This window comes from Brienomyrus brachyistius, chromosome 7 (assembly GCF_023856365.1).
Source record: "Brienomyrus brachyistius isolate T26 chromosome 7, BBRACH_0.4, whole genome shotgun sequence".
Taxonomy (NCBI): domain Eukaryota; kingdom Metazoa; phylum Chordata; class Actinopteri; order Osteoglossiformes; family Mormyridae; genus Brienomyrus; species Brienomyrus brachyistius.
The window spans coordinates 28,329,476-28,357,189 of NC_064539.1; the positions used below are offsets into that span (position 1 = coordinate 28,329,476).

The 27,714-nt window shown below is 42.2% G+C and overlaps 1 protein-coding gene across 2 annotated transcripts; it reads right to left on the reverse strand.

Moving 5' to 3' along the window:
- Nucleotides 1-1,418: 1,418 nt before the first annotated feature.
- tmem161b (transmembrane protein 161B) lies at nucleotides 1,419-27,687 on the reverse strand. 2 transcript variants are annotated; one of them, XM_049020082.1, is made up of 12 exons: nucleotides 27,439-27,687; nucleotides 19,323-19,426; nucleotides 17,736-17,819; nucleotides 15,935-16,032; nucleotides 15,582-15,738; nucleotides 9,435-9,586; nucleotides 8,427-8,487; nucleotides 8,201-8,341; nucleotides 7,452-7,565; nucleotides 6,473-6,647; nucleotides 5,808-5,904; nucleotides 1,419-4,452 (listed from the first exon to the last, which is right to left on the reverse strand). In XM_049020082.1, exons 1-12 carry the CDS (start codon nucleotides 27,439-27,441, stop codon nucleotides 4,172-4,174), a joined length of 1,467 nt encoding a protein of 488 aa, XP_048876039.1. In that variant the 5' UTR covers nucleotides 27,442-27,687; the 3' UTR covers nucleotides 1,419-4,171. The 2 variants fall into 2 exon arrangements, with proteins under 2 accessions (XP_048876039.1, XP_048876040.1); XM_049020083.1 differs by lacking the exon at nucleotides 17,736-17,819.
- Between the last annotated feature and the right edge of the window lie 27 nt (nucleotides 27,688-27,714).

The window sequence follows — 27,714 nt, forward strand, 5'->3', positions numbered from 1 at the left end:
TTTTCCAAACCGCTTATCCTACTGGGTCACGAGCATATTCACATCGATATTCAAAATGAACTTGTTCCAGGCAGGAAAAGTACTAATTTAAACATAAAAAAAAAAAAATCATACATTTTTATAGAACTGTTGTTTATGTGATACAAATAAAAAATAAATTAAAAAATGGGCTTCTGAAAGATGTGAATTCTCCAAGTGTCTGATCACAACATTAGCAAACTGCACTCGGGGGTTAATACATTAAGTCTTTCAATGGAACGGCTTGGACAATGGAGACAAACAATGAAAAAAAAGACTTCTGAGAGCAACTAATACTGTGTTGACCCTCACTTCGCCTTCAATTCCCAATGCCAATAACCTCATTTAAGGCTGCAAGAAACTTGTAGGAAAATAGGCTGGAGCAGGTTAATAAGGCAAACACAGTTACTAATTGCTACGTTCTCACGGCTGGATTCTTCTCCACCTCCCCGCTCCCCCCACCTTTTTTTTAAAAAAAAAAAAAAAAAAAAAAAAGGCACCTGTCAAATGGGAAGTACAATTTCTAAGGAGGAACAACTCAAAGGCTTTTGAAATGTGAAGGGCCTGCTGTTTATCTATCTGACCTGGTCGGCAGAATGGAGTGTTTATTTTGAGTATCATTCACCCTACAATGACATTCTCACAACATTTACCTTTTTTTTAAAAAAAAAAAAAAAATCTACAAACAAAAAGAGAACACAAGTAAACCCGAAATTCTTCGACAACAGTAACTTTATTGTTTTGGTTTACAAGAAAATGGAGCCATTTAAGTCACCCATACTAAATTAACGAATAAAAAGGAACGCTCTCGTCCAGGTGGCAAATCTAATCTTTTGTTAGCTTTGAAATTTTTTGCATTACAATTGCACTTGCTAGTTTTTAAAAAGCTGTGTTTCATTTTATTCTCTGCAGAAAACAACTGGGGCGGGGGGGCGAGATTAGCATGTGAGATAAATTGTTTCTTTTTTATAAATACATATTGCAGCCTTTTTCTTTTAACTCGAGAGAGAAGAGGAAGATGGACCAACTAAACACCAGACTTTCAGACAAAATGGTCATGATATTAAAACTTTGGACAAATAAACAAATGGATGGGCGCTGGTACACAATACATTATGTAGCTTATAATATAATATTCAGAACAAATGTAATTGTTATTGCTTGCTATACTGACCATCATTGTCATTATGGACACTGTCCTGACTGCTGTGGTCTTAGATGACACATTTCCTTAGATCTCCATGAAAGTAACAAACACTTTATGTATTTTGAGACCACCTGTTACAATATACTTGTACCTTATTCTGCAAATATCTGTGTAAGGGGTCATTTCTTTAACCAAAGCATCACATCTGAGATCAACACAACTTAATACAATGAAAAAACTAGACTATAAATAGCAAAATTTAATGGCATGTTTTATTAAGCAGTTAAACGCAGTGTTTTTATACAAATAAAATTCTCTAATTCTAATAATTGATACTACTACTACATTGATACACTTTTAAAAAAATTTAGTCTTAATCATGTCAAAAAAAAAATGAGTGTTCAGACAATGCCTTAAAAAAATCATTCAGTGTCTTAACAGTTAGATTTTGTAACAGATTTAAATTCAGAACACCTAATTAACGTAAGACATTCCAAAAACTACAAAACATCCATTCAACAGGCAATAAAAATCATGATAAAAAAACAAGGTAAAAGGCTGCTTTTTCCCCATTAAGTAAATCTAAACAATTTAATGACATAATGTCTTTGGTATATATTTTTTTAATTATTAAGTACGTGATTAGGTATGCGCTTGACTACAGACTGATGTGCAAACCAATGAACACAATTCCAGAAGTGACTACATTTGAAGCTCAATCTGTTACATTAAACACAGGCGGCTACCTGGACCACCTTGCTGAGTCAGATGTGATTAAAAGGCCCCTAACTGCATGACATTAATATTTGTTAACGAACACATGGGGGTACATAATTTCAAGAAAACCAAACATTATATTTTGGGGCTTGTATGAACTGTGCTTAACTAATTCAAGTGGAGGAACAACAAACACAGGTGGGAGGTTCTATTTTAAACGGTTTCCCGCATGGTTTTGGTGAAAGTCCTCTTCAGAACTGTCGTTTTTCAGGTCTGGTTTTCCTATGGGAACATTATTCAGTTACACATCACACATGCCTGGCGTGGTCCGACTAGATTAAGACAGATCAACAGTGCTCTACTTAATAAAAAAAAAGGATTAAAAATGTCCTCAGGGCCTGTGGTATGCAGTCAGCATCTCGCTTCTCTGGCTGGATTTGAAACCGTTAAAAACCTCAGAATAAAGGCGTGTGAATGGCTGACGGGTTGGAGCCTTGGCTACATCGACGTGACGCATACCAGCGCAGGCACAGAGCAGCCTGCTGAATGGTCTGCATGCAATGTACACAACAAATAAAATCCAACAGATCACACAGAACAGGGGTTTTGTACCTGAGGTACGCAAGAATACTTTGTAAATTTAACTTGGATGTTAGTGGCCAGTACGATTTAATAACGAAAGGGCAGATGTCCAAAAGTGAATATTAATCCCCCCCCCCAGAGAAAACCACGATAGAGGACAAAAACTAAGGAAAAGGATAAACGATGTATCGATGTATGAAAGCGAGACGACTACCATTAATTTTTGTCAAAGCATACCATCTACATCACAAATAAATACAATTTTTGAAGGGTCTTTGCAAAAACTGTTCATTTCTTGTCTGGTGAATTAAGGGATGGAAACTTCTCCTGATGACCGACATAGAGAGATACATACAGCAGTTATATGTATGGGAACAAACACAATTGTATCTCATGCTGTCTCTGACCCAGAGATGCCATCCAACATTGGCAATTAACAGTTACAATCATACGACCGAAGAGGCAAACCTAGACTGGCGATAGTCATTTGTAAGCATTTTCCCTTTCATTTCACTTTTCCTCATGAAAACAATGTGTCTTCACAGAACTAGGCCAGCTGTCGAACAAAACCTAAAACCGCTTTATTATGAACCAGACATGCAATAAATAAATACCCTGTTTTGTTGTGCAATTCTGCTCTGACGTTATTAAAAATGTTTATTAACCCAGCACTCAAAAGCATCAGGCAATTTTAAAATGATAATTATAATACTACTAATAAAACAACAATAATTAAATGATTCATTAGAAAACACAGAGACAAGTATTGGTTCAGTCTAATTGTTACAGTTATTTATTTTTAAAAGCTAAAGCTTGGCACCTTTTCTGCTTTTCGTTTTCCTAAAATCGCTGAATTCAAACTAAAAAAATTCTTGGGGGAGAATTTCTGATTATGCTGATACAATGGGCTCTGATCCATACTCTGATTTTGGTTTGTTACTCCCCTGCTCTACTTCATTTCACCACAGGAGACAAACAAACCAGAATGCCTCAATGCCACATCTCAGGGGTTACACACTGATGCACGCAAAGCCCACCCTCCGGCCCTGGATTTTGTCCACTCCCACACTGGCGCAGCATCGTCTTCACTGTAATATACAGCAGCATCCATCTCCAGTCCAGTTGGAAATGTTTCCACCTGCAAAGCTGCGTTGATTGACAGCGTCGTCATCCAATAGGAAACAAACAATTGTACTTCTGTTAAATATGGCTCAGCTTCTACTTTAGAAGAAAAAAAAATCTCTGTAAAACATATTATATTAAATTTCTGTATGCATTCCATGTATGTATGTTCATTAAAACAATATTAATGTATCCTAAAGGTCTTTGTCACGTGATCTCGGCATGACTATAGTATCCACTTGTTCTCTCAGCTTGGCTCAGGCAATGGAGACCATGACAGTTGAAATGTGAGCTTTTTGTCCACATGGTGAAATCTCAGAGCCTCCATTCTGAAATAAGCCATCTCTCCAGGCGGACAGAGGTAAGACCTCTTTTAGACTGTGCACTTGTGCGAGGAGAGGCACGCATGGACAGAGAATCGCACACGTACACAAGGTTCATCATGTCAAGACTCACGTCTCCAGGTTTTTGAAGCGAGACCGTAGAGGAACCCAGGAGGAAGCACTTGTGGGCAGGATGAACAACAGCACCCTCCTTTCTGGCCACCTTGGCCCCCAGGCGCTGGGAAGGGACAGGACACAGCCCCTATGCCGCCATGAGATACTGGTGGTAGAACAAACCGAAGAGGGAGGTGGAGAAGAGGCAGGCAGCGATCCACCAGGTGAGGAAGGATAGCAAGCCGCGGAAGAGCAGGGGGCTGAACACAGTCTGCAGACCCCCCAGCGCCATTGAGAGCTGAGCCACCGATGCCTTAGCCAGCCCCGGGATGGAGGGGGGCTCCGGAGAGGCTGCAGTCATGGGGTCAGAGCTCACGGCCAAGGTGCCAGGCTCTCCAGGCTCCATGGACAGGGCCCAGGAGTGACCACCTGAAGATAAAAGTACACATAGTAAAAAAGTGGGAAGGAGAGCAGCCGCATGTCAAAAACCCACAACAAAATGACATCAGGACCCATCCATGAGACCGCGTCTGTCTGTACAAATTCGAAGCGAGTCTGGAGCCGATCCCAGGAAGCACAGGGCATGAGGAAGGGGACACTCAGGGCTGAATGCCACGACACAATAATGGAAATGCTAAATATTTAGAAAGAAAAAAAAACATAAGATGGTGCTGGAACCACAACAATGTATTAACCGGACAGCCTCATCACCCTGCCCAATCTAATCCGCACTTCTATCAGACCCCTCACCATCTACAATATCTAGCCCTCCTACACATTCTCCCCATCATTCCAAAAATTATTAACAAATTTGTATGACTTGTCTTGATGTAATCAGGCTCACCAAATCTGCGTCTGTGGCTGTCCTTTCAAGTGCCCCCACTAAGTGACACTCATTCGAATTTGGTGCAATTTGTCTCAAAATGAATCATCACCTATACGAATGGTGCGCAAACTTATTATTCCCTACAATAAAATTCGCTGATATATTTTTGCTGAGGAGCTACCGCACTACTACCAATAAAATTTGCTGGGGGGTTGGTGTTTATAAACCTTATTTATAAGATTCAGAAAATAATCTCGCATACCAAAGTTTCGGAACCAGTGACCCATACAAAGTTCATAGGAAGTTTGAAAAAGATCCATTAAATACTTTCAAAGTTACTGTGTTCACTTGACTAAAGGTCTTCTGAAGCCACATAGATCTTCATTCAAATATTTTTTTGAGAAGTAGTAATAAGAATAATGAATTAGTAAAATGCAACTGCCATAAACTGGTATTGTTTTCGGTTTGGGGTGATATGTCTCAAAAAAATCTGAAATACTTTGAGTTATTGTGTTAACAGGATAAGCGTCTGAGGCTGCCCTTTCCTTTATCATCACTATGCGACACCGTTTCATTGTTGACGTGATTTTTCTCAAAATTTAAGCAGTTCCGCAACTATGTCCACATAGTATGTCTGCAAAGTTTGAAAAAGATCCATTGAATACTTTTTGAGTTATCCATCTGACGAGAAAGCATCTGCCACAGAAGCAGACGGGTTCCATATGCATTTCCTCATCCAGTAAAAACAATTACAAAAACAAACAAAAAAAAAAGATATAAGACAAACAAAACACAGATGAATTCTGGACTGCTGGAGGAAAGCAGGGCACTGTAAGAAATCTCGGCAAATATGATGATAGCATGCACATTCCACATATTTGCACACACATGCTCACACACACGGGAATCAAACCTTGGATGTGAAAGACCATGGTGCAGATCAGCACTACACTCTTACCTAAAGTTTTGAGGAGCAAGGTTGTGTGCAGCAACATCACTAGGGGTGCGACATACTGAAGGGCGATCACACAAAGGTAATAAAAAACACGTGCCACCTAGGACAGGAAGAAAACACCTCTTAGCTCACAGTCATTAAGCTAGAGCCAAAACGGGTGCGGATCTTATTGGTGACGTGTCAGAGCACTGAACACTGAAGTGTGGGAATTATGCCAGCGTCTGTGAGGCATTCCTGAGCTAAGCAGAGGTGATATGCATAAAACGTAACCAAGAACAGTAGCACGTTTGAGCTACTGTGTGCATGGGGCTATGGGTCCCTGGAGGCAACTGGGTTTGCAAATAATTTTACTAGTTACTGTGGCCATCTGGATTAAGGAGCAGGTCAGATATCTTATACGACAGATAAACAATAAGCAGCTGATTAAAGTTTTACATGTAAAGAAAACATCTAAAAACTTGCAACGAGTGTAATCAAGATGAAATGAAAGTTAGGAGATCGGCAAAATTACAGCTTGAGATCATCCCTAACTGTAATATGGGAATGTTGGCCAATACTGAGATTACGGCAGTTAGTAGGACGGTCCATTGCTCACTGACGGACCCCAAGCCTCACGTCTGATGCTGTATCTGAAGAACATTTCATGCCCAGCCCCCAAATTGGGTTACCATCTTCTGCAAGTCGACGGTGCTGATGCGCCCCGCCTCCTTCTTCATCTGCTCCACCCCCTTCTTGGCCAAGTTGAGGTAGGCCTGCAGGTGGCAGCGCATGACGGCCAGTCTCAGAGCACACAGCAGCAGGATGGTCCACAGACGCAGGGTGTCGTATGTGCTCTCCGTCATCCTGGGGGGGGGGGGGGGTACTAGACATTCATCGAGGCCCTGCTGTGGAGCTGCAGATGTTCGGCAATCAAACCAGACATTGGCATGTGGCCTCTGAGGTTTGGGGACCACACTTTAATATTAAATGAGCATGTTCCTCATTTAGGAAAAACTGAAGCAGCATTTCCTGCTAACCAGCAATCTAGTGACGATCATCTGACTCCTAGATATATTATTGTTTTTTTTTTTTTTTTTTTAAAACATCTGGGGTGGAAGTCGGTCCTCAGAAACGACAAACCTCACGGTCAGGGTCAGCTTCCCTTCACATCAACTGCTAAGCAAGTGTTTCCCAGTCAGGTCACTGGAGACCCATGGACTGCCCTTGCTTTTGGTCCCTCCCAGTTCCAGAAACTGGGAGGGAGCAAAATTGTGGACTGGCTGTGGGTCCCCAAGGACCAGATTGGGAAACACTACACTATGCTATCTGCTGCATGTGTTAATTAATTTAAACATGAAAACGAGACAATTATTAATGCATTATTGCCAGTAACAAATCTGTACTGCGGCACACAGCTGTATGAGGCTCCACTGAACAGCCCCCAGTTCGACCGCTTACACTTTCAGCTGGATCTGTAAACTGCCAGACTACATTCAGATTGGCCTAAAGCCATTCGATATGAAGACAAAATGTTTTGCAGATTTAATGAAAAGGTTCAAACCAGAACTAAGACGGTAAATGAAAACGCGGGGAAACTACATCAGTACACAAAAACACATAGACAGTGGTGAGAAAACACAGAAAGATTAAAAGGAACAGGAGACTCACAAAGGCAGATTCTCCTTCCCCAGACTGGGGTTCATGATGTAGTCCTTAGTGATGGGTTTCACCCATAAGAGGACCATTATGAGGGGAGCCAAAAAGTTGATGTGAAGCAACGTCCTGCAAGAAGCCATGAAAATCAGGGCAGAAACAAATATAGTATTTTTCACAAAACAGGAAGGAAAACGCTTCATTCCAGGGTTTCCCTCAGCGGATCCCAAACACTTGGCTTACAGTGCTCTTCTAAGCAATGGCGTCATCACCTCTGAAAATCATAATTTTACAAATAAAATTCTCTCCTCTCACATCTGTGGAGTAGATCAACTTTTTTTTTTTTTTTTGCAAGCATCACAGAGGGCCCAACTTTTTACAGCCTACGGGGTCTTGTAGAAATAGTAGCAATGCTATAATGGGGTTTTAGCAAGATCAGAAAAGGAAGAGTGCCTTTAAATAAAATTAAAAAAAAAAGAATCCCATTGTTCTCGCACGAATCGTGTCACTGAACAAAAGCGTGCAACGCAAGGATACTCACTGGCGAGCTAAGCCCATGCGATCATGTACAATCACGGCTAAGTGAAGATTCTTTCAATCAGACACAGGAGAAAAATAGCCAGATGAAGGAAGTGTTTTTGTGGGAGGGGCAATCAAATGCCCTGCCTTTGAGAGCAGCTTAGCGATGAAGCGCACAGCTTTGGTTGCCTTGCTGCAGGCACTTTGCCGACGGCGGTAACAGCAAACGCATCCGAGCTGCTTACTGCGTAACTTTGGCTGTGGTGAGGTTCAGGGCATCCAGGTGCATCTGAGCCAGTCGCAGCCCCGGAAAGGTCAGGAAGGCCCCGATCAAAGAGCACAGCAGGGCCAGGATCAGTTTGAACGTCAGCCTGGATATGGGCCCCCTGGTGAGAGCGAGCACGTGGACAAGTGTGACGCCCACAGACTGCATGGCACGGACCCGGTTATGTCGGCGATTCGAAAACTTACTGTGACTCCAAGCCCTGGTTTTCCAGAAACTGCACGGCACTTTCCGAGAAGTTTGTGAAACCTACGGAGTGGCAGAATTACCATAAGCACAACAGCCAGGAATTTTCAGGAACAAAGCAATAAGCAAATCGTTCAAAAGCGAAAGAAGACACGGTATCAGCAACATGTTAAAAGAATCAAGTAATGAAAGCCAAAGTAACGGTCAGCCATTTTGGTAAGAGTGGCCGGTTAAAGTTCTTTAGATAAAATACACTGGGGAAAACAATGAGTGTGGCCACCACAACACAGGTGCTGAGCAGGCCACTCCGAAGCCTGCGTTTTTAGGTCTGTACAGTGTCCTTCCCGTTATGTAGGAAAAATAAAAACTCAGATTTAAAAGAAACAAAAAATGAATAAAAAAAAATGCATGTGAATTACAGGAAGCAGCCAGCAGAAGGTAAATTCATGTTTCCTTGTTAATTCAAAGTTGTACTAAACATGCTAATCAATCCGCTCAAATTGGCAAAGATTGGGTATTTCTTAAAACACCTGAAAAGCAGAAGGTAACCAATCAGAAACTGTTTTTAGGACAAAGCTGGAAAAAAAGGAAAAACACACACACACACACACACACACACACACACACACACACAAAATCAGGTATACCTATCCTTATGGGGCCCCGCTCATTCACTTCTATGGGAAAAATACTAACGCTAACTATGACAACCTTAACCCCCACCCAAACCTAACTATAACCATAAGTAACCAAGCAAAAGACAGGAGTTTTTGCATTTTTATTTTTTTATTTTTTTTATAAAATAGATTTTTCCCATATGGGGACCAGTTTCCAGGTCCCCATAGAGTTAAAAAAAAAAAAAAAAAGGATTTAAATTGGGTATTCATCACATTGTGGGGATGGGGGACCTGGACCCCACACACACACACACACACACACACAGACACACACACAGACACACACACACACACACCTTACGGCAAACGCTAATCATGCCCTGCAGCATTTACCCGTTTCAAGGCCGAACTCCAGGTAATTCTCAGTCACAATCAGAATGGCCATGGCTTTGACGAAGAAGAAGAAAGCAAAGGTGATGCAGAGTGATCTTTCGCCACCCTCCTCCACCCTGAAGTAGTGCATTGTCAGGGAGAAGAGATTCTTTCTGAAGATGGTAACGTTAAGGGAAAGTCCCGACAACAGAACAGACGTCAAATTCAGGTCAATTCAACAATATATACACAGTTTAGAAGTTTAGAAATCCCCCCGTTTAGTGTATTAATAAACTGAATTTCTCAAAAATCTTGCAGAAAATCTGTACGACAGAAATCTGTGATTTATAAAAGTACATATACTGTAGCAGCAAGGAATGTAGCGGTTAAGCACATCAACCAAAAATCCGATGGCTGTTGGTTCATGTCCATGAAAGGATGCACATTTAACATCTAACCTGGTTCCTCCAGATAAACGATGAGCTGCTTTAACTGAAAGCATCAAACGGCAAAGAACCGCGTCGATCTTGTGAGACCGAACAATTCAAGGCACATGAAGAGACAAAGGAAAATCGTGGTTTAGTCTGTAGTTGTGTGTAGCTATGCAGGCTGATCGTTTAACGTGGGATATTACACTGGCCAAATTCACACAGGACAAAAGGCGAGGGCCCCCCTACTCACATTTTATCACGAAACAGCAATATGTATACAGTACAGTTTAGGGTCACACAAACCTGATTTTTGACTGTTTGATATTTTGAATACTTTAATCATTTTCTGTTCTTTTGTGAACGGACATCAATCTGCAGATATACTCTTCACCTTGTGGCTATGCGGTATATACAATTTTTATAGTATATCAATACATTTTCAAAACAAAACATAGGATGACAAAATATTTATATCGGTCTACTTCTATTGTGCATTAAAACTAGAGCTTTATGAAAGACATTTAATCATTGCTGCTGGTACATTTTGTTTTAAAATATTGCCAAATAGCTTATAGTTTAAAAAAAACAGTTTGCAATATTTGCTTTATTTTATAAGACCAATACCTTCAAATTAAGATTACCAGTTAAGTGTACTTTCAATGATTGTCAGGTTCTGTTTGTAGAACTATTTGTCAAATAGATTTCAGATTTAGGTAGTCTTTGTTCAAAATTATTCACTTCCTGCTTTGAGAGCAATGTCATAAACGGAGAAAAAAAAATATTGGTGGATAGCGGAATGAAACGCTTTTGTCGTGGCTGCAACACTGATATTCGTTTGGCATCAAGAAAAAAGTCAGAACAGACATATTTGCAAAAAAGGGAAGGAAAACCTGTGTTTGCATTTCATTTTGATGACACTGTTTTCCTAAAGGTCTTTGTATCAGCTGACGTGTGGCTTTAACCTACAACTGAACAATTAGCCCACTTAATAGACTATACACTATTTACATATATACACACACACACATATATATGCAAACACAGCACTAGAAGTTTGGAAACACACAGCCACCATCACAGAATGATAGTGATGCGTCACATGACCTGGCCAACTGACCTAAACACAGCAGAAATGGTTTAGGTGCATCATGACCAGAGAGTGAAGGAGAAGTGGCCAATGAGTGCTCAGTATTTATGTGGGACGTCCTTCAGGACAGCTGGCAAAGCCTCCCAGGAGGCCACCTCATGAAAGTGTTATGGGGGGGGGGGGGGGGGGGGGGGGGTGAACAAGAATAGGGGGAAAAAATGGGGAAAATAAATAAATGAATACATACAATTCTATGTTATACTGGAAACCAAAATATAACCAAAATATTCCCACTCTGCTGACTTGAATGTGTGTTTACTCTGCAGTCTCAGGGTTATTATCAAAGCTGCCAACTTTGGTCAGCTGGCTGGAGTGAGACTGTCAATTCGAGACAAGTCTGCACCCATATTTAGACGCATGCAACAGATTCATTACCTTGTAAATAGTTTGTAGGGTTTGCGAACTGCACCAATGCTTTTGATGTAGCTAATTTTAGGTTTATCGTGGAATTATAATATTTGCCGCAAGATTTCTTGCATTATAGCCCGGAAGCTTGAGTGTCATGGCAAAAGCATGAGAGTTTGCAAACCAGGTTATTATCCATCCTGACCTACAGTCACTCGATCATGATTGGACCAAACCAGTCACGTGATATATGCAGCTGGAAGTCAAGACGGGTGTTTTGAAAATGTGCAAAATTTACAAAATATACAGCCTGCTCTAGCCTTAAACAGGATAATTTCCTGATTTACGTGTGTTATAGTGTTACTTGTGAAGTGAAAAATGTAACATTACAAGCTCAACAGGCTGCACCTTGCGGGTGGCTCCGTTTTCCAGAACCATGACAAGAGATCATAAATGTTTGAACTGTGGTCTTGGCCTGAGTTTAACCACTAATTTTTTATTTTATAAAATATCAATTGCTCTACACAAAAAAAAAAAAAAAAAAAAAATCAGTATTTCATAGTAACATTTTTTTATTTATTTTAAATACACCAAATATTTAATGGTTTAATTTTGACTTGTATGAGTTGTTCACTGAAAGGCTTCCAGGTAGAATTTTTGTTGGCAAACAGATATTGAAAAAGCACACGCCACATATATAAATACTCGAAGGTACAACAGGTGGATTCTAATGATCAAAAAAAAACCTATAACCTACTTGGCAGATGGCTCTAAAAACAGATGCCGGACAACCACTGAAAGTGCACTTAACATTAAAGACCTTTAACGTTATTTTAAGGTATAAGCATTTTTAAGGTACAAGCGTTCAGTAAAATAAAACAAATACTGCACATTACAATGTTTATCCTACGCATGCCTCCGTCTGGCAATTTCTAAAAACGAAATCAACCAGGTACTATCACCTTTGCTTACCGAGTACTCCGACTTTAGCTCTGAATTCTGGGATGCTGTGAATCAGCACAACCTAAACTTTTACACTATTTACACCCAAGAAAGAATATAATAGGTCTCCATTAAAAATCTTTATCAAAATTTCACATGCCATAATGCGGTGAAAGAAAACATGTCATGAATTTACAATTAGCTCAATGGGATAAATTTTCCAGCCCGTATATTTATATAAGTTATTTCTGTATTTTTAACATCTTAGTGGACACTGGAACATTATCTGGTAATTGCATTCACAAATCTTGACTTTGTATTCGTTAATAAAGATGCCAATCCCGTGAGCCAGCAATCTACAAAGCAGTAGGGGAAGGCTGCCCCAGAACATCTTTATGGGTGCAGAAAAGCAAGGCCTGTTATAGCTATCATGGAATGAGGGGAGAGCCAATCCTCAAAAGGCCTCACTGGGTCAACAGCTGGGAGGGATCAAACAAGAAGGGGAGGTGCAAAGAGTCCAAGTATACTTGCAATCATGGCAAAGGTGGACTGGGTACCACCACAGACCTGCTGCCAGTCCATGAGGCAGAATAGTAGAGATTTCCAAAAGCAGAGATCTGGAGTATAGCATTAACCAGCCCTGCTGTTGCTAGTCAAAGCAAGCATTCGACTTCGACTGGGAAAACTTGTGACCAAACAAAATAAAGACATCTAGTCATTTTTATTACGGTAATGAGATGCCACCCAAAAGCTTCAGCCTTCTACATCATTCTAACACTTGACTGAATTCATTATGACCATATCGGTTTACTGCACGCGTTCAAGCGACCACGGCTTGGGGTGCTCATTTCCGAAACTCGAGCACACTCGCGTCATCGCGTCACGCACCGTCACCTCACAAGGTAGTGCCCCCCCAAGCCACCACGGGAGTCATCTGTCCCGTCGAGACACCAGGCAGCATTTCGACATCACGTTACCGGATCCTGGCTGACAAGCGTAAATAAATCCGGAACCGAGTAGGTCCATTCATACATGCAGCAGTATCATTATCTTTGAGCTTGGCCTCCCCTAGCCGCCGACCCAGCAGAGCAAATCAGTTAGGGCTTGCTGGCTATACGGCATCTTCAATTCTCCACGGCAGGAAATAGTGGGCTTTTGCCAAATGTATACTTGCTCACAGAGGACTCCCATCAAGCCAGATTGAACCCTTGGGCTGTGACTGGGATAATTCTTATGATTTGGTGACATATTAGTGGAAAAAAGTAGTAGGTGCAAGACAGCACAGTTACCTCTGTAGTTATGGAACTTCACAATTCTCTTCTCCTATTTAATTCAGAATGGGGGACGTCTTATACACAGCCTGTATTCCATGGTTCCAAAGTGTGCGTATGTATTTTTCTTAAGTAGTACAAAATATGGCTACCCTGATCGCAAGGTATAGACAATAATATATGAGGGTTCCATTAAACAAATTTTACAAAATGAAAAAAAAAAAAAAAACACAATCATGAATACAAGGCTGGGAACCCAGTGACTGGTTAAAAAAAAAAAAAAAAAAGCCAAATTACAGCAGTGACCAAAGGTCCAGGGTTCGAGTTCTTGGATGACGGCCAACTGTTATACCATTTATCTGGGCCCTTCATGTAAAATGGTTTCTTGGGTGAAACCTCACTATAGCATGGGTACCTACGCAGGTACAATCTATGTACAAAATACTTCCTTCAGGAAATACCGAGTCATAATGGGACCCTGATGAAAAAGATCCTGTGAATAATATATTTTAGCACATACCTTATTGCCCAAGGCCTGGCATGCAGTACTACGCTTTAGATGATCACAGGCAATCAAATCCAAATTCCTTTCTGTGCCAAAACACACCCTGGAGACTCCGTTTTGCCCTTCATCTTGGCCTCCCGGTCCTATTCTAACTCCCTCTGAAGGTGCCACACTCTTTCACACAGGCCACCTGAGGAGTTCCATCCAGCTGGGTTCACCCCTCACCCTCTGCCTCAGTCCCAAATGATCCCCCCAGCCCTTTGCCCACCAGTGATTAAACTCCCACGACAACACCGGGTGCCTAGAGCTACAAGGGCCAACAGTGTTCAGCAGTGGTGAGTCACACATTATATGTACTTTAGGATTTTCTTTTCTGGAGCGACCTATTAACTTCCACTGAAAAATTACTTCAATTTACGCAATATTATCTGTAATTCCAATTGTCACCATAAAAAAAAGACACATCACCTGAAACATGTATGTCATTGAAAAACGCACGACGAACATAAGTCTCATTATTGAGAGACACCCTCAACTCAAATTTGCATGGCTGAGCTTGACATCCAGTGTGCCTCAGCTGTTCATGAGAGGCTTTTCAGCATAGAGGGATTGGTGATCACACCTAGAAGATCCACATTTGATTTGCTTAACTTTGAGAACAAGCATTCTTTGAAGTTGCACAAGAAAAACAAACAAAAAAAAATAACTAAATATCATTGACCAATAGAGACTTTGGATTGGAATCCATAACATGTCAAAATGCAACTGATGAGTTCAGCATCACTTGACTTTGGTCTGTATTGTTGACCGAAAAGCTTTCTAGCGTAGCAATTCAAAGCCACTGAATAAAACTAGAACATTTCCTCTTGCGTATGATTACAGGTTTCAGAAAAAGGCATCGGATATAGAGTACAGACGAAGTGCATTTAATGCAGATGTCCGCTGAAGACAACTTCCGGAGGATAGACACTAAAGTAATACATCAGCGGCTCTAAGCACTTTGTTTACTGTAGTTAACATGGACACAGAGTTTCTTAGCTTGCTTTACTTAGGAGAAGCAGCGCTCTTATAGAAACTCTCCCCAACTCTCCCGCCTAACAATGACTCTTGCATTCTCCCACTGAGAAATCTGATCCAGTCCAAAGTTCGTCATCATCCAGACGAGGTTATATTATAGCAATCCACCCTATCTTGCTCTCAACCAGCAAGTGAACGTGATTCCACAGAACCCACTGTACTTAACCCTATGAATCTCACGACTTACACATCTTCATTGCCTCATTGGCACAACTGAACTACCCTTTATCAGTACTGGGTTTACTGTACTTGTTTGTACTCGATGTCAGCTGTCCTGCCTTTTTTAGAACTGTGCTGTAATATAGTCATATCTTATATATGTATATAAAAAATGAGCCTGCTGTAGGTATCATATAGGGTAGATGAATGGAGAAGGTTGTGGCTGGGGGTGGTAGCCTTCAGGCAGGAATATATGTAAACAGCTGTGTTGCAGAAGCTCGAAAAGGATACATGACAAAGGCCAGCACTAGAAGACACCAGACCACGCTGATGTTCATCTCGCCAGTGGGCTCGGCCAGGCTGTAGTAGAGCTCGGTGATGAAGTACACCACAGTGGCCGCCACTGTGAAGTCCACCAGCCACTGGTACTCGGGGAAGTAATGCAAGGCTAGAGAGGGACAACAGGAAGGAAGTACGTTTACGTCGGCATGCCGAAAAGTCACATGGCCATTCCTAAATCTGGCAGCATGTAGATGAAGACTGTTACACACGCGTTCAATGGAACAGCCATGAGTACCACTGTAGAGCATTTCGTAAACTGCACACCAAGTAAAACATACATATAAGAATGAATGATCATTCACCCAGTGTGTCTACTTCTGTAATGGACTTGGTCTCCAGCTGCAGATCGATGTCCTTGGGAATGGTCAACGGTTTGTTATCTATGTGCCCGTTGTACTTCCTGAGAAGATAACGTGCAAAAACAGCTGTCTGATTGGGAAAAAAATGTATAATATTTTGCACACCTCAAAGTCAATTAAGGTCCATCACAAATGCCAAAAAAAAGCAAAACGAAACAAAAAAAAAGGTAAAAAAAAATGTGCTATATGGAGAGATGTAACATGTATTAACATTCTAGAGACTAACCAAAAGAATACATAATGTATAACCGTCTCCCATAATGCAAAGGGCCACCCCCAGTGACAGAAGGTGAGTTCATCACTAGGATGAAATGCAAATGTTTGGTACATGCGATCAGACATAAATATTTGATGGGCAGCGCGGTGGGCGGCGTGGTGAAATCAACGACCCCGACCGTGGGGGGGGGGGGCACCCCCCACTCGTGACGCCTGAAAGGAGAGACAAGTCTGGAGAATGGGCAGCCAACAGACACAGCATCGTGGAAGCCCTTACTACTGCATTTGGCGATGGGAAGGGGGTCACTCTTAAAATGCAGTACGACTGTAATGAATTTGGTTTTACTTCATAAGTAGCTTAGAGCACCTCTCAGGCATGGCTAATGGAAACTAAAGTAAAGCATCAGAGAGCTACGGGCGCATGACAGGCCGGTCGCCAGGCAGCGGTCCGTCCTGTGCGTGCCCCACTGTCACGCCCCCCCCCCCCCATGTACAGCCAGCTGACGAGTCCTGCGATGACAGCGCGGAACGGGTCTCACGAGCGACTGGCTCGGCTGTTTCCAAGGGAAACCGGGAAATAACCAGCCGTTTTTAATCTCTGCACCCCCCCCCCCCCCCCCCCGACTCCCCTCCCTCTGCTTTTCACAGGATTAAGAGGACAGGCTGTAAAAAAAAAAAAAAAAAAAAAAAAGGCAACATTTAACCAGAGAAAGGCACAGCTCACCGGTACCCCAGCCATGCACAGGTGCTGGGCCTAACGTTGGGGGGTCACCAGCAGGGGGGAAAGAACACTAAGGCCCCTGTGCAGACCCTAGGAGAGGGGGGGCTCTTAAGGTCAAGTGGGGGGGGTGGGGGACACTGTAAATGCACACAAGCAAATGTCACCGGATTTACCCCTTCCAGAAAGGAGCCACGCACCCGAGAAGAATAGAGGCAGACATGCACATCTGACACTAACTTCAATTTAAATCAGTGGAGTGGCTCTGCTTTCGTGAGACTGTAGCCGCTTATACCGTAATTCATCTCCAGCATATGATGTGACACCGGCCACCGAGGGCGGCTCTGATAAAGAGACAGTCTTTCATCATGTCAGGGGGAGAGCCGTGCCGTGTGTCAGCTTGAGTAAATAAGACAAGTGTCCTAAAGGTCTGAACGGGGTATAAACAGCGCGTGCACACATGCACCCCCCCCCCCCCCCCACACACACACACACACACACACACACACACACACACACACACACACACACACACACACACACACACACACACACACACACACACACACACACACACACACACACACACACACACACACACACACACACACACACACACACACACACACACACACACACACACACACACACACACACACACACAGGTACTTCCTCTTTTTATAAGGGAGAAAAAATAAAATATAGTGAACCACCTCATGGGCCTGACATGATTACCTTACATATTTTTTTCCCTCCCCCAACCAACCCGCGCCTCCACTCCCCTCCACCCCCACCCAGTTGGATCTTCACCTGTCCTTCTTGTTCTTTCCTTTCTGTTGCTTCCCAGCAAGGTTCCTCAGCTCATCTTCTGTGGGATGCTGGTACCACTTTAGGCTGAGAGAGCGAGTGAGAGAGAGCAAGAGAGAGCGAGAGAGAGCAAGAGAGAGCGAGAGAGAGAGCGAGAGAGAGAGAGAGCAAGAGAGAGAGAGAGAGAGAGAGGACTCACCGAAGGGTCTAGGAAAATGTAGCCAATCCTTCAGACCAGAGCACTATTAACAGGACACCCCCAGCCATAAGGGGGGGTACGCCCCCTTAATGTGCCAGCAAGAGCAAAACGAAAGTAAACGATACCCAGATCTTCACCCTGCAAGCAGGTAGAATTCAGCTGCTCTGCCCCCATCATCAAAATCCAAAAAATAATTTTACAAATGAAAAACGTTTGCAGTGCCAGACAGGACACTCTCTCGGAGCTTATCCTGGATACTCGAGGGAATACACAGCGTGCAGAGAGGCAACGGACGCAGTGGCCATCCGGCGTGTGAATCCCAGTTTGGACAGTGGACCTGTCCAGCTGCATCGCTCACTCTCTTTCGGAGCTTTGCAGACAGGAAGGAACAATCTGGTCCAGCATTTCACAGAGCATTTCACGAGAGGACCGCGGCTGGATACACTGTGCAGCTCAAACAGCAAGTGCAAGAGAATTTTATTTAAAGCTCGCGGCTGATTCATCACGCAAAGAATCTGATCTAAAGCAGCAGGATTAACGGATGTGTTGTATGCATGTTCATAGTGTGAGGCTGTTTTTGAATGGAAGACCCATGACATTCACCTATAAATGCTTATGAATGTTCATTTAGTGCAAAGGTCCGATTTTCAGCATCAATAGAGAAATTAAGGCCTCTGAGAAAGAGACCTCACTTCAGAACGGTGCTCTTCCGCGGGGAAGCGGCGAGGATCCCGAATTCAGCCCATTTCAAAGCCAGCAAGAGGAGGACATTTCAATGGCCTATAGTTATCCTCCTTATGGGATGAACTTAAAACTCTCAAAACTCACTTTGAGGGCCAAAAACCTACACAGGGCCCTTCATTTTCACGGGGGTTTCATGTCAAACTGAAATGCATCTGAAGCTGGCTGAGGTTCAAACAGCTGTAATATTTTTTTCCACGTCTGTTCCTTAATTAAGCTTTTATTAACGAAAAAACTCTCTGGAGCTGCGATCGGGCCGGTCTTCACGCCAAACTTCAGAAAACCACATATTAATTATTCAGTGTGCTCCCAAACGCTGTTGACTCTAGAACACAAAGTGCTAATTAGAGAAAATTAAGCCAGTGCATCCCCCAACCCCCTATAACTGAGCTGCCCCCATCCTCCCAGGAGTGCCCTAATGCTGGTTGACATTCTGATTTAATGTCCTAAGGGCAAAAATGAATTTGTTACACCCATACGATACACACAGAGCAGAGCTGAGTACATCAACATAGGACGGATGAGGATAGCAATTTCAGAAATTACAATAAACAACAATAAATGCAGCTTTACCTTTTTAAGACACTGATCATGAAACAGGTCACTAAGAAGCATTATGACAGAGGCAACGGAAACCATGCATGTCTTACCGACCACTGCAGAGCAGCCACCTTGCGAAGGAGTAGTGAGGTATAATCTTCTGAATGACACTGGCCATTACCATGGTAACCACCAGCTGAACACCAATCACACCCTGGGAGGGAAGAATGTTAAATACATTTTCAAGGCACTGTTAAAACACGAAAGCAATCCAGCTCAGTCAATTTGAAATAACTTCCTCGGCCAACCTGATCCAACAATGGTACCGCATTTCAGGCCATTAAAACTCAGCAAGGGTAGCCGCAAATTTGCAAAACATCGCATGGCAGGGCAGGGCTCATTAACATTCATAAAGGGTGATCTCTGCGCTACGGTGACGATCCTTGTACTACGGCACTATTGGGAAACCCTGTTTTGCAGCACAGAATGCTTCCTTTAAATCGTTAAGATGATCTTCGCGCTAGCCAAGTAAAAAGTAACGTTAGTCTTAGAGATAAGTTAAAATATCGGCATCAGCCGATGCTCGGTAAAAATACAGATATCAGCATCTTTCCAATGTGTGAATCTTGACTGATACTGCCAGCAAATATTTAAATCGATATTCAAAAGTTAGCAGTGACAGAGTTACACATGTGCTAAAATAATGGCAATGACTGCGTTGGACAGTCAGCCGTTTTCTGTAGTGGAAGACAAGGGATTATGTTGGCTCATTCACCACGGAGAAGAGGTAAGCAAGTACTGACCCTCAAAATGTATATAATGCATTATGAAATCTGGCTCGCAGATCAATCGTTCCTTTTCCACAGGAGGAAAAAATAAAATAAAGAAACGTAACATCATTCTGCAAATCTGCGCCATAAAACCCCCAACCCCGTTAAGGTCCGTTAATGCGTTTCATTATTTTTTTTTTCTTATTCTGCCTGTTGAAAAAGAACAATACAAATTGATGTTCCAAAGGTTTTACTTTCTTTTCATTCCACTAATAGTGTGTAATCATGTTCCCAATGTAATTTGAGGATTTTTGTAGGTGACATTAAAAAGGTTTGAATTTAGGTTAACAAAATAATCAAATAACAGAACTGTGACAGAAATTACAGATTTTCCGATGCATGGAATTGTTCCTTCAATAATCATAATCAAGTCGGTTCGCGACCAACGATTTGCATCCCTAATACACACAGACACATACACACACAGATTAGGTCTGCATCTATATTTAGATCTAAATCTATATTTTTGTGGAGATTTTCCATTCATTTGTACAGGAATAGCAGCAGTATATACAGCCCTAATCCCAACTATGACAACCAAGGCAGAACAAACCCCACACGGTCAAAATAAGGTCAAAAATAGATTTAGTTTTTTTTTATCACATTGTGGGGGACATTTGCCCCCTCATCTCACTCACACACACACACAGACACACACACAGACACACACACAAACACACACACAAACACACACACACACGGGAAATTCAGGAAGGCTTGATCGGATTTCTGACAGATTGTCAATGGCTTGTAACGTCTGCCCAGTTACAGACAAGTGAGTGTTGGGGGAGAAATTTCAAAGAGGGGATGCCAAGTACAACTGGATCACTATACTTTATATACTTTAATATTTCAAGAAATTTACAAAAAAAAAAAAAAACGACAATAGGACAGTCCAGTAAATATATTTTTAACTATAAAATACTTAGATATGCGTTGTGCAGTGGTTAGTGCTGGTTCGTCTATGTTACATGTGGGTGGAGTTTGCATGTTGCATGTGTGGGGTTTCCTCCAGGTTCTCCGGTTTTCCCCCCACTGTCCAAAAGCACGCTGAGGTTAACTGGAGCTACCATATTTCTCATAGGCTTGCATGTGTGTGTGGATGGCGTGTGACTGTGCCCTGCGATAGTCTGGCACCTCCTCCTAGGTTGTTCACCGCCTGGCACCCTGAGGCTCCAGGATAGGCTCCAGACCCCCCGCAACCCTGAATAAGACAAGCGGTTACAGAAGATAGATGGATGGATGGATGGAAGGATGGATGACACTCCCATAACCCTCAGACCACTAGTTCTCTTTTCATAAGTTCTTAATCACTGATGGTTGGCACCGTTAACCAACTTATTTCTTTATGGATGAGACGCTGTTTCAGAAACTAATAAATAACCCATCAATGTGCCAGATGCTTATAGTAATCACTGCGTCCACTGCATCTATCCTCTTCCTATATCCACTTGATCTGTGCAGGTTAACGTGGCTCCAGAGCCTATCCCAGGAAGCGACAGGCGCAAAGCAAGGAACAACCGAGGATGGGGAGCTAACCCATCTAAGGGCACACACACACACACACACCAGTCACACAAACAATATGGTGACTCCAATTCACCTTGACATGTTTTTTAGACCTGGGGGAGGGGGGGTGGCTGGAGAATACCAAACAAAGACAGAGAGACGGCCATTCAACCATTAGGGGAAACTCTACAGTAGACAAGCAAGAGCTGAATGGCTACATCAGAGACATTAATCTGTAGGCCAGAAGGGAAGGATACGATTTAAAATGTATGTATAAAATTTAATAGGTACATGAATGCCAAACTGTAGTTGTTGGTACTGAGCTGAAAAACACAGCCCCCCTCCCTGCCTAAGAAATTCAATGGATTTATTGCAGACCGTCCGGCAAAACTTCCAGGAAACTAAAGAGGGGAGAAAGGCTTAACGCAGCACAGCTTAATAATGAAAGGTGGCATATGAAATAAAATAAATGCTCAGTCTTCCAACACCTCAGCAAATCTAACCGTGCCGGTTTTAAAGAGCCGTGCGGCTCCAGACTCACAAAGACGACCCAGAGATACAATTAGCCACAGAAGACTGGCCCCCAGGGAACATCTGAGGACGACTGACTGTTCTCAGACACGGAACCAGTAGGACAAACCCGTCTGATTTATCGTGCCGACTTACAGCAGCGGTAAGCTGTTCAGGAAAACAAATCAGGTACAAGTCGAAAGTCCACAACAGCAGTGCAAATCATTCCATCAACCCCTTTGCCCAGAGTCCAACCAAAGCCAGCTGGGAGCTGTCCAGTCAGAACACGTAGGCCGTGATATGATGAAGGAACGAAGACAGGAAGCAGTGTCAGTCTCCAAGATGTAGTTCAGAGTGCCAACACATGGAGCCCAAAAAAAAAAATCAATGGTACAAGTTAAAGACCCTGAACTGGTCTATAATTAAATCCCATTTCACAAAAAAGCAAACATTATTAATGTGTGATACATTAATAGCCAAGTAATTCCAGCACATGCAATGATGGGAAAATGTGCATATAAAATTATGTGACAACATTCATTGTTATTATAATTCTGTTTAAATACATGTGTAACATCCCCATGCCTAAAACCCAACTAATTGAAAGTAACAGCATGTCAAACAGGTGGAGCAGCCCAGCTTGTCAACTGATGACAGCCATTGATACTTCATAATCATTTATCCATTATAATGTCACAGTGAGCATGTGGTTCTTCCCACGAGTCTCACTGGCTAGAGGCAAGGATCACCCTAGATGGGACACCAATCCATCTCGGGGCACACACTGAAACCGCACCACAAATTCAAAGACAACTATTCACCTAATTAGCCATCTTGACTGCCGGAGGAAATTAAAGTACCCAGAGTAAACACCAAACGCAAGAAGAATAAGCAAACTGCACACACATGCAACCGGGGCAAAAAATGTCACAGTTATAATAAAAAAATGTTAAAGGCAAAGTAGATATACTAACATTTGATGCGAGATAAAAACACACAAGAAAAGAACGAGAAACATGCAACAGGCCATCTCGATATCCAGTCTGAGAGTAAAGGTTTCAATCCAATGGAACGCCACCAAACATTTCCTACCAACTTTGTGGAACGTTCTAGGACTGAGTGATACCACATTGATGATATATCGCACATGTGCAACCAGGGCTTCAGATGACAGGTGAAACATTTGGCCGGACGTCAGGTTTTTGATACTATACAGACGTTTATTTACGCCTACAATTTGGTAAATAGATTAGTAGTACAGCTAAAATATTAATGATTAATTTTAAGACGCCTCAAAGATAGTAATCAGTATAAATTCAGCATATCCTTAAGTTTAATAAATGTGTCAGACTTAAGCTGCAAAAAGTACCACCACACCACCGATGTCGTTTTACCTTGTTCACCCACAAGATCTCCTCTTTTAAAAAACGACATGGCTGCTGAGCTGTTACTTTCTTCACCGCCACTTCAGTGCACATCGCACTGAAGTATACCAAACCATAGTATACCACAACGGTGTTATGCGGTGTGCTCCGCTACAGTGCACATCGCACTGAAGTATACCAAACCATAGTATACCACAACGGTGTTATGCGGTGTGCTCCGCTACAGTGCACATCGCACTGAAGTACACCAAACCACAGTATACCACAACGGTGTTATGTGGTGTGCTCCGCTACAGTGCACATCGCACTGAAGTACACCAAACCACAGTATACCACAACGGTGTTATGCGGTGTGCTCCGCTACAGTGCACATCGCACTGAAGTACACCAAACCACAGTATACCACAACGGTGTTATGCGGTGTGCTCCGCTACAGTGCACATCGCACTGAAGTATACCAAACCATAGTATACAACAACGGTATTATGCGGTGTGCTCTTCTAAATGAACTTAATGAAAATAAAGATATGTCAAATTTATACAGATTATTAGCTAAAAGATTACTAAAATACATCTCATTAATATTTTAGTTGTGCTACGAACTGGCTTAAGAGATTGAGGACATAATAAAACGTCCAAAAAGTACCGAAAAGCTGGCGTCCGGCCAAATGTTTTGCCCATCATCAGAACCCTGGAAATTACTGCGCATGCACAATATAATACCGAAGTGATATCACCCAGGCCTAGAACATTCACCTGTTAGTCACAGGGGTCTATAACATGACTGATCATGGGTGACATGCACATTTACCTTATTTTATTCCACACCCTACTTCAGAGTTTAACTACATTCAAGCATTATATACTGCACTGTCATAGGGCACCAAATCTAATTAAATCACAATTTTAAATCACAAACCTAGACTTCAAAGTACACAGACAGACAGACACACAGAGGGAGTCAGTTAGGTTTTTGGGCTGCGTATTAAAGAATGTATGGGACAACAGGATATTTACAGTTTCTACTTGAAATAAGCATAATTCAGCAAATGCCCGTAGCGTTTGGCAGAGCAAGAACAAAATAAGGACCTTAGAGCGACTGATGACTTCTCTCTGGGGTATCTTCCTGATACCAAAGCAAGGTGCAAACACAAAACAAAAGAAAGCCTTTATTGCACAAAGGAATTTATCATCTTAAAATACATTGAATAAGACAAGACTGTCATAACAAGCCAACCTTCCCCCACTAGCCAATTTCCCGACGATTTCGCTGCCGTGTGAACAGTTATTCATCATGTCTCACTTTGCTGATGTGCATAATTTATAGAATGCGGTCAGGCTCGCTGCTTCTACAATTTCAGTATTACTGCCTGCTGAACCAGATCCTCCACACAGCCACCACCAGCTTCCTGGCTATATTTACATTATAGATATATAAGCAATGAGGGCACTGCGATTCCACCAGCTGATGGAATTAACAGTCTGAAGGATGACCTGGCATAAACAAAGAGTGTTTTGGTTCTTGATTATATGCAGTGCTAATTCTAGAAATGATCTCAAAGTTATTCTGCATACTTTCACTTGACTTCAACTTTTAGTGTAGAAGAACTGCATTCAGAAAAGAATGAATGCTAATCAAAAATGTCAATATCTAGACGATACGGGACATTACTTAAAACCGAAAACTACGAAAAAAGAAAAACAGTCTGTCCTTTGTTCTCCGAAATAAAGTTCGATAAACTGCTTCTGACAGCAAAACAATGTTATGCCATGATCGATAGGCCTAATTCATTCAAAGTGGTTTGAAATTTCAAGCTCCTAGAAAATTTGCTGAAGCTCTTTAACAAGTCCAAATTTGGAGGGGGGGAGGGTAAAAAAAAAATTAAAAATCACTGCTTTTTGGGCCACCAGCTTGCAGCAGGAAGGGTGGGTGAGTGGGATGTCTTTGTATGAACACAGGGATTTGGCCAACTGCCACATTTAGATCGGAAGTCCAAAGTCATGACCTTTGCTGGAGTCAGACAGGGTAGCCCGAAAAGTACCAATTTATTCTTTAAGTACTTCCAAAGGGATAAATAATTATTTGGGCCTATCGGCACACAAAAGTGCAATGCACTGATGGGCTGGCACTGCATCAGAGTATAGAGAGTCACTTAGCCAGTCCTGTTTAAGTCAAAGTGAGAACCCAAAGAGGCACCCACGGCTGAGTAAATTAAACCAGCACGGGAAATACTTATCTGTCAGTGAACAGACCTCCCTACATAAAAAAAAAATCCAAGGGCAAAATAAGGGTGGTGGGGTGGGGGGGGGGCATTTGCTGGGATTACCACCATGACTGTGTGATCAATCACTCTCTGTCCTCTATTAAAGTAAAGTAGTTACCAGGAAAATCCGAAAACTTATTGTAGAAATAATGTAAGAGGAATTAAGGTCCTGGGCAAGAACAACAGAAAGTATTATTTTACAAGCATCAATAGTGAGGCTGCAGACAGAAAGATCTACGCAGTGTCAGGTTCTCGAGTAAAGCTTTGTGACATTGTGTCAAGTCCTATAACCCTTGCTCATTTTCATAGAGAATCCCCCCCCCCCCCCCTCACAAAAGTCTGTAGTATAAACCTGTAGCATAACTTCTTGGTACGATTTAAAGGCAACACTAATGCATATTGTTTTTATCCCGTTGTAGCATTAGCAATGAGTCATTTATATGCTATGCTGCACATTAATTAAAAGATACAACCATAGGATTTGACCAAAGGTTAAATATAAGAATGAGAGAAGCTACAGTATACAAAGAATCTAAGGACAAAAACGTGTGAGATAAAAGGCTATAAGGTCGCACATTTGATTCAAGATGGATGAATGAAATGAATGAGAATTCCTGTGCGTCAGCACTATAACAACCATACCAAGATTGACAATCCACGGTGAATCTACCTAGTATGTAGCACACTATTCACAGAAACAAGACAACGGACATCATCAGTCCAAGGACTGTATGACTTAAGTTACGTTGGACGACTTAAGCTGTGGATGCACTGGGGCTGGTAGCTCACCTGTGGCCTGAACTACGAAGCGGGGTTACTGGCTTATCGGGGTAACTTGTCAGATTTAAGGTACCACAGTTTAAATGGACTTCATATTCGTTCACTTACATTTCGCCCAGACTACCTTAAATGCAACGAGTTACTCCGATAAACCAGTAACCCTGCTTCATAGTACAGGACACAGATGTAGGATTCAATCTGAGGCATCCTCTCTTACATGTGACTTGTGCAACACACATGAATTGAAGCTCCGATATCAAATCCATATTTTGCCTGCCATGATGACAACTGCTAAACCAACCAACCGAAAGCTTTTCAATACATTTACATTTATTTTTTGAGCAGACGGTTTTGCCCAAAGCAATACACAAGTGAGGCAAATAATGCAGTACCAGAAAACTGACTTTGCTGACTAGCAAATCACCAGTGTCTAAGAACTTATACACTCACTCAATGTAACAGAAGAATTACCTTAGCAACATAGGTGGAAAACGGTTCACTTAGGGCACTAATCACTGACAATTACCAGAGGACAATTTAAGGTCATGCATAAAGTTTAAAAGCAATACCGGGGCCCTTCCAGAGAGAACTGATTGAGTGAGACAAATAAAGGAAGATCTACACACATTTCACATTTACATTTGCCATTATATGTTAGTAGTCCACTAAACCAAGCAGATGACACATACACAGATTGATAATTCGACCTGCTAATACTGCTAATAATTAGCAAGCCAATGCTCAAATTACAAGGAACAAAAAAAAAAAAACACCAAAGCCGCTAGCCGGCTAGCATGCATACCAAGCACATCTGGCAATTGATGAATTAGCATGGCAGCTCATTACATGACATATTTCACTGTAGTGGGGTTAACTTGCGGACCTGAGTGTTACAGTCCCCGCAGCACAGGTGGGTAATGCCCCGCATACCTACCGAAAGCCACTTACCATGTCGGAGCAGTACGGGACCACAAGCAACACCTGCTGTCTCACTAAGCACCCCTAGCCGGAAATCCAGAGGCTCGGCGCACATAAGCCCTTTTTAAAAATTACTAATATCTAGGACGAGTAACCTTAACTGACTGCTCCTTCCATTAACGTCCGTTCATACAGAATTATGCATAACTCATTCTATGAACCTCCACATTCAGTGTTTTCAACTGTTGTAGAGGTCACGCTCAGACTCCTGGTACTTAGCCGACTGTAGATTCGCCTGATAAAGAA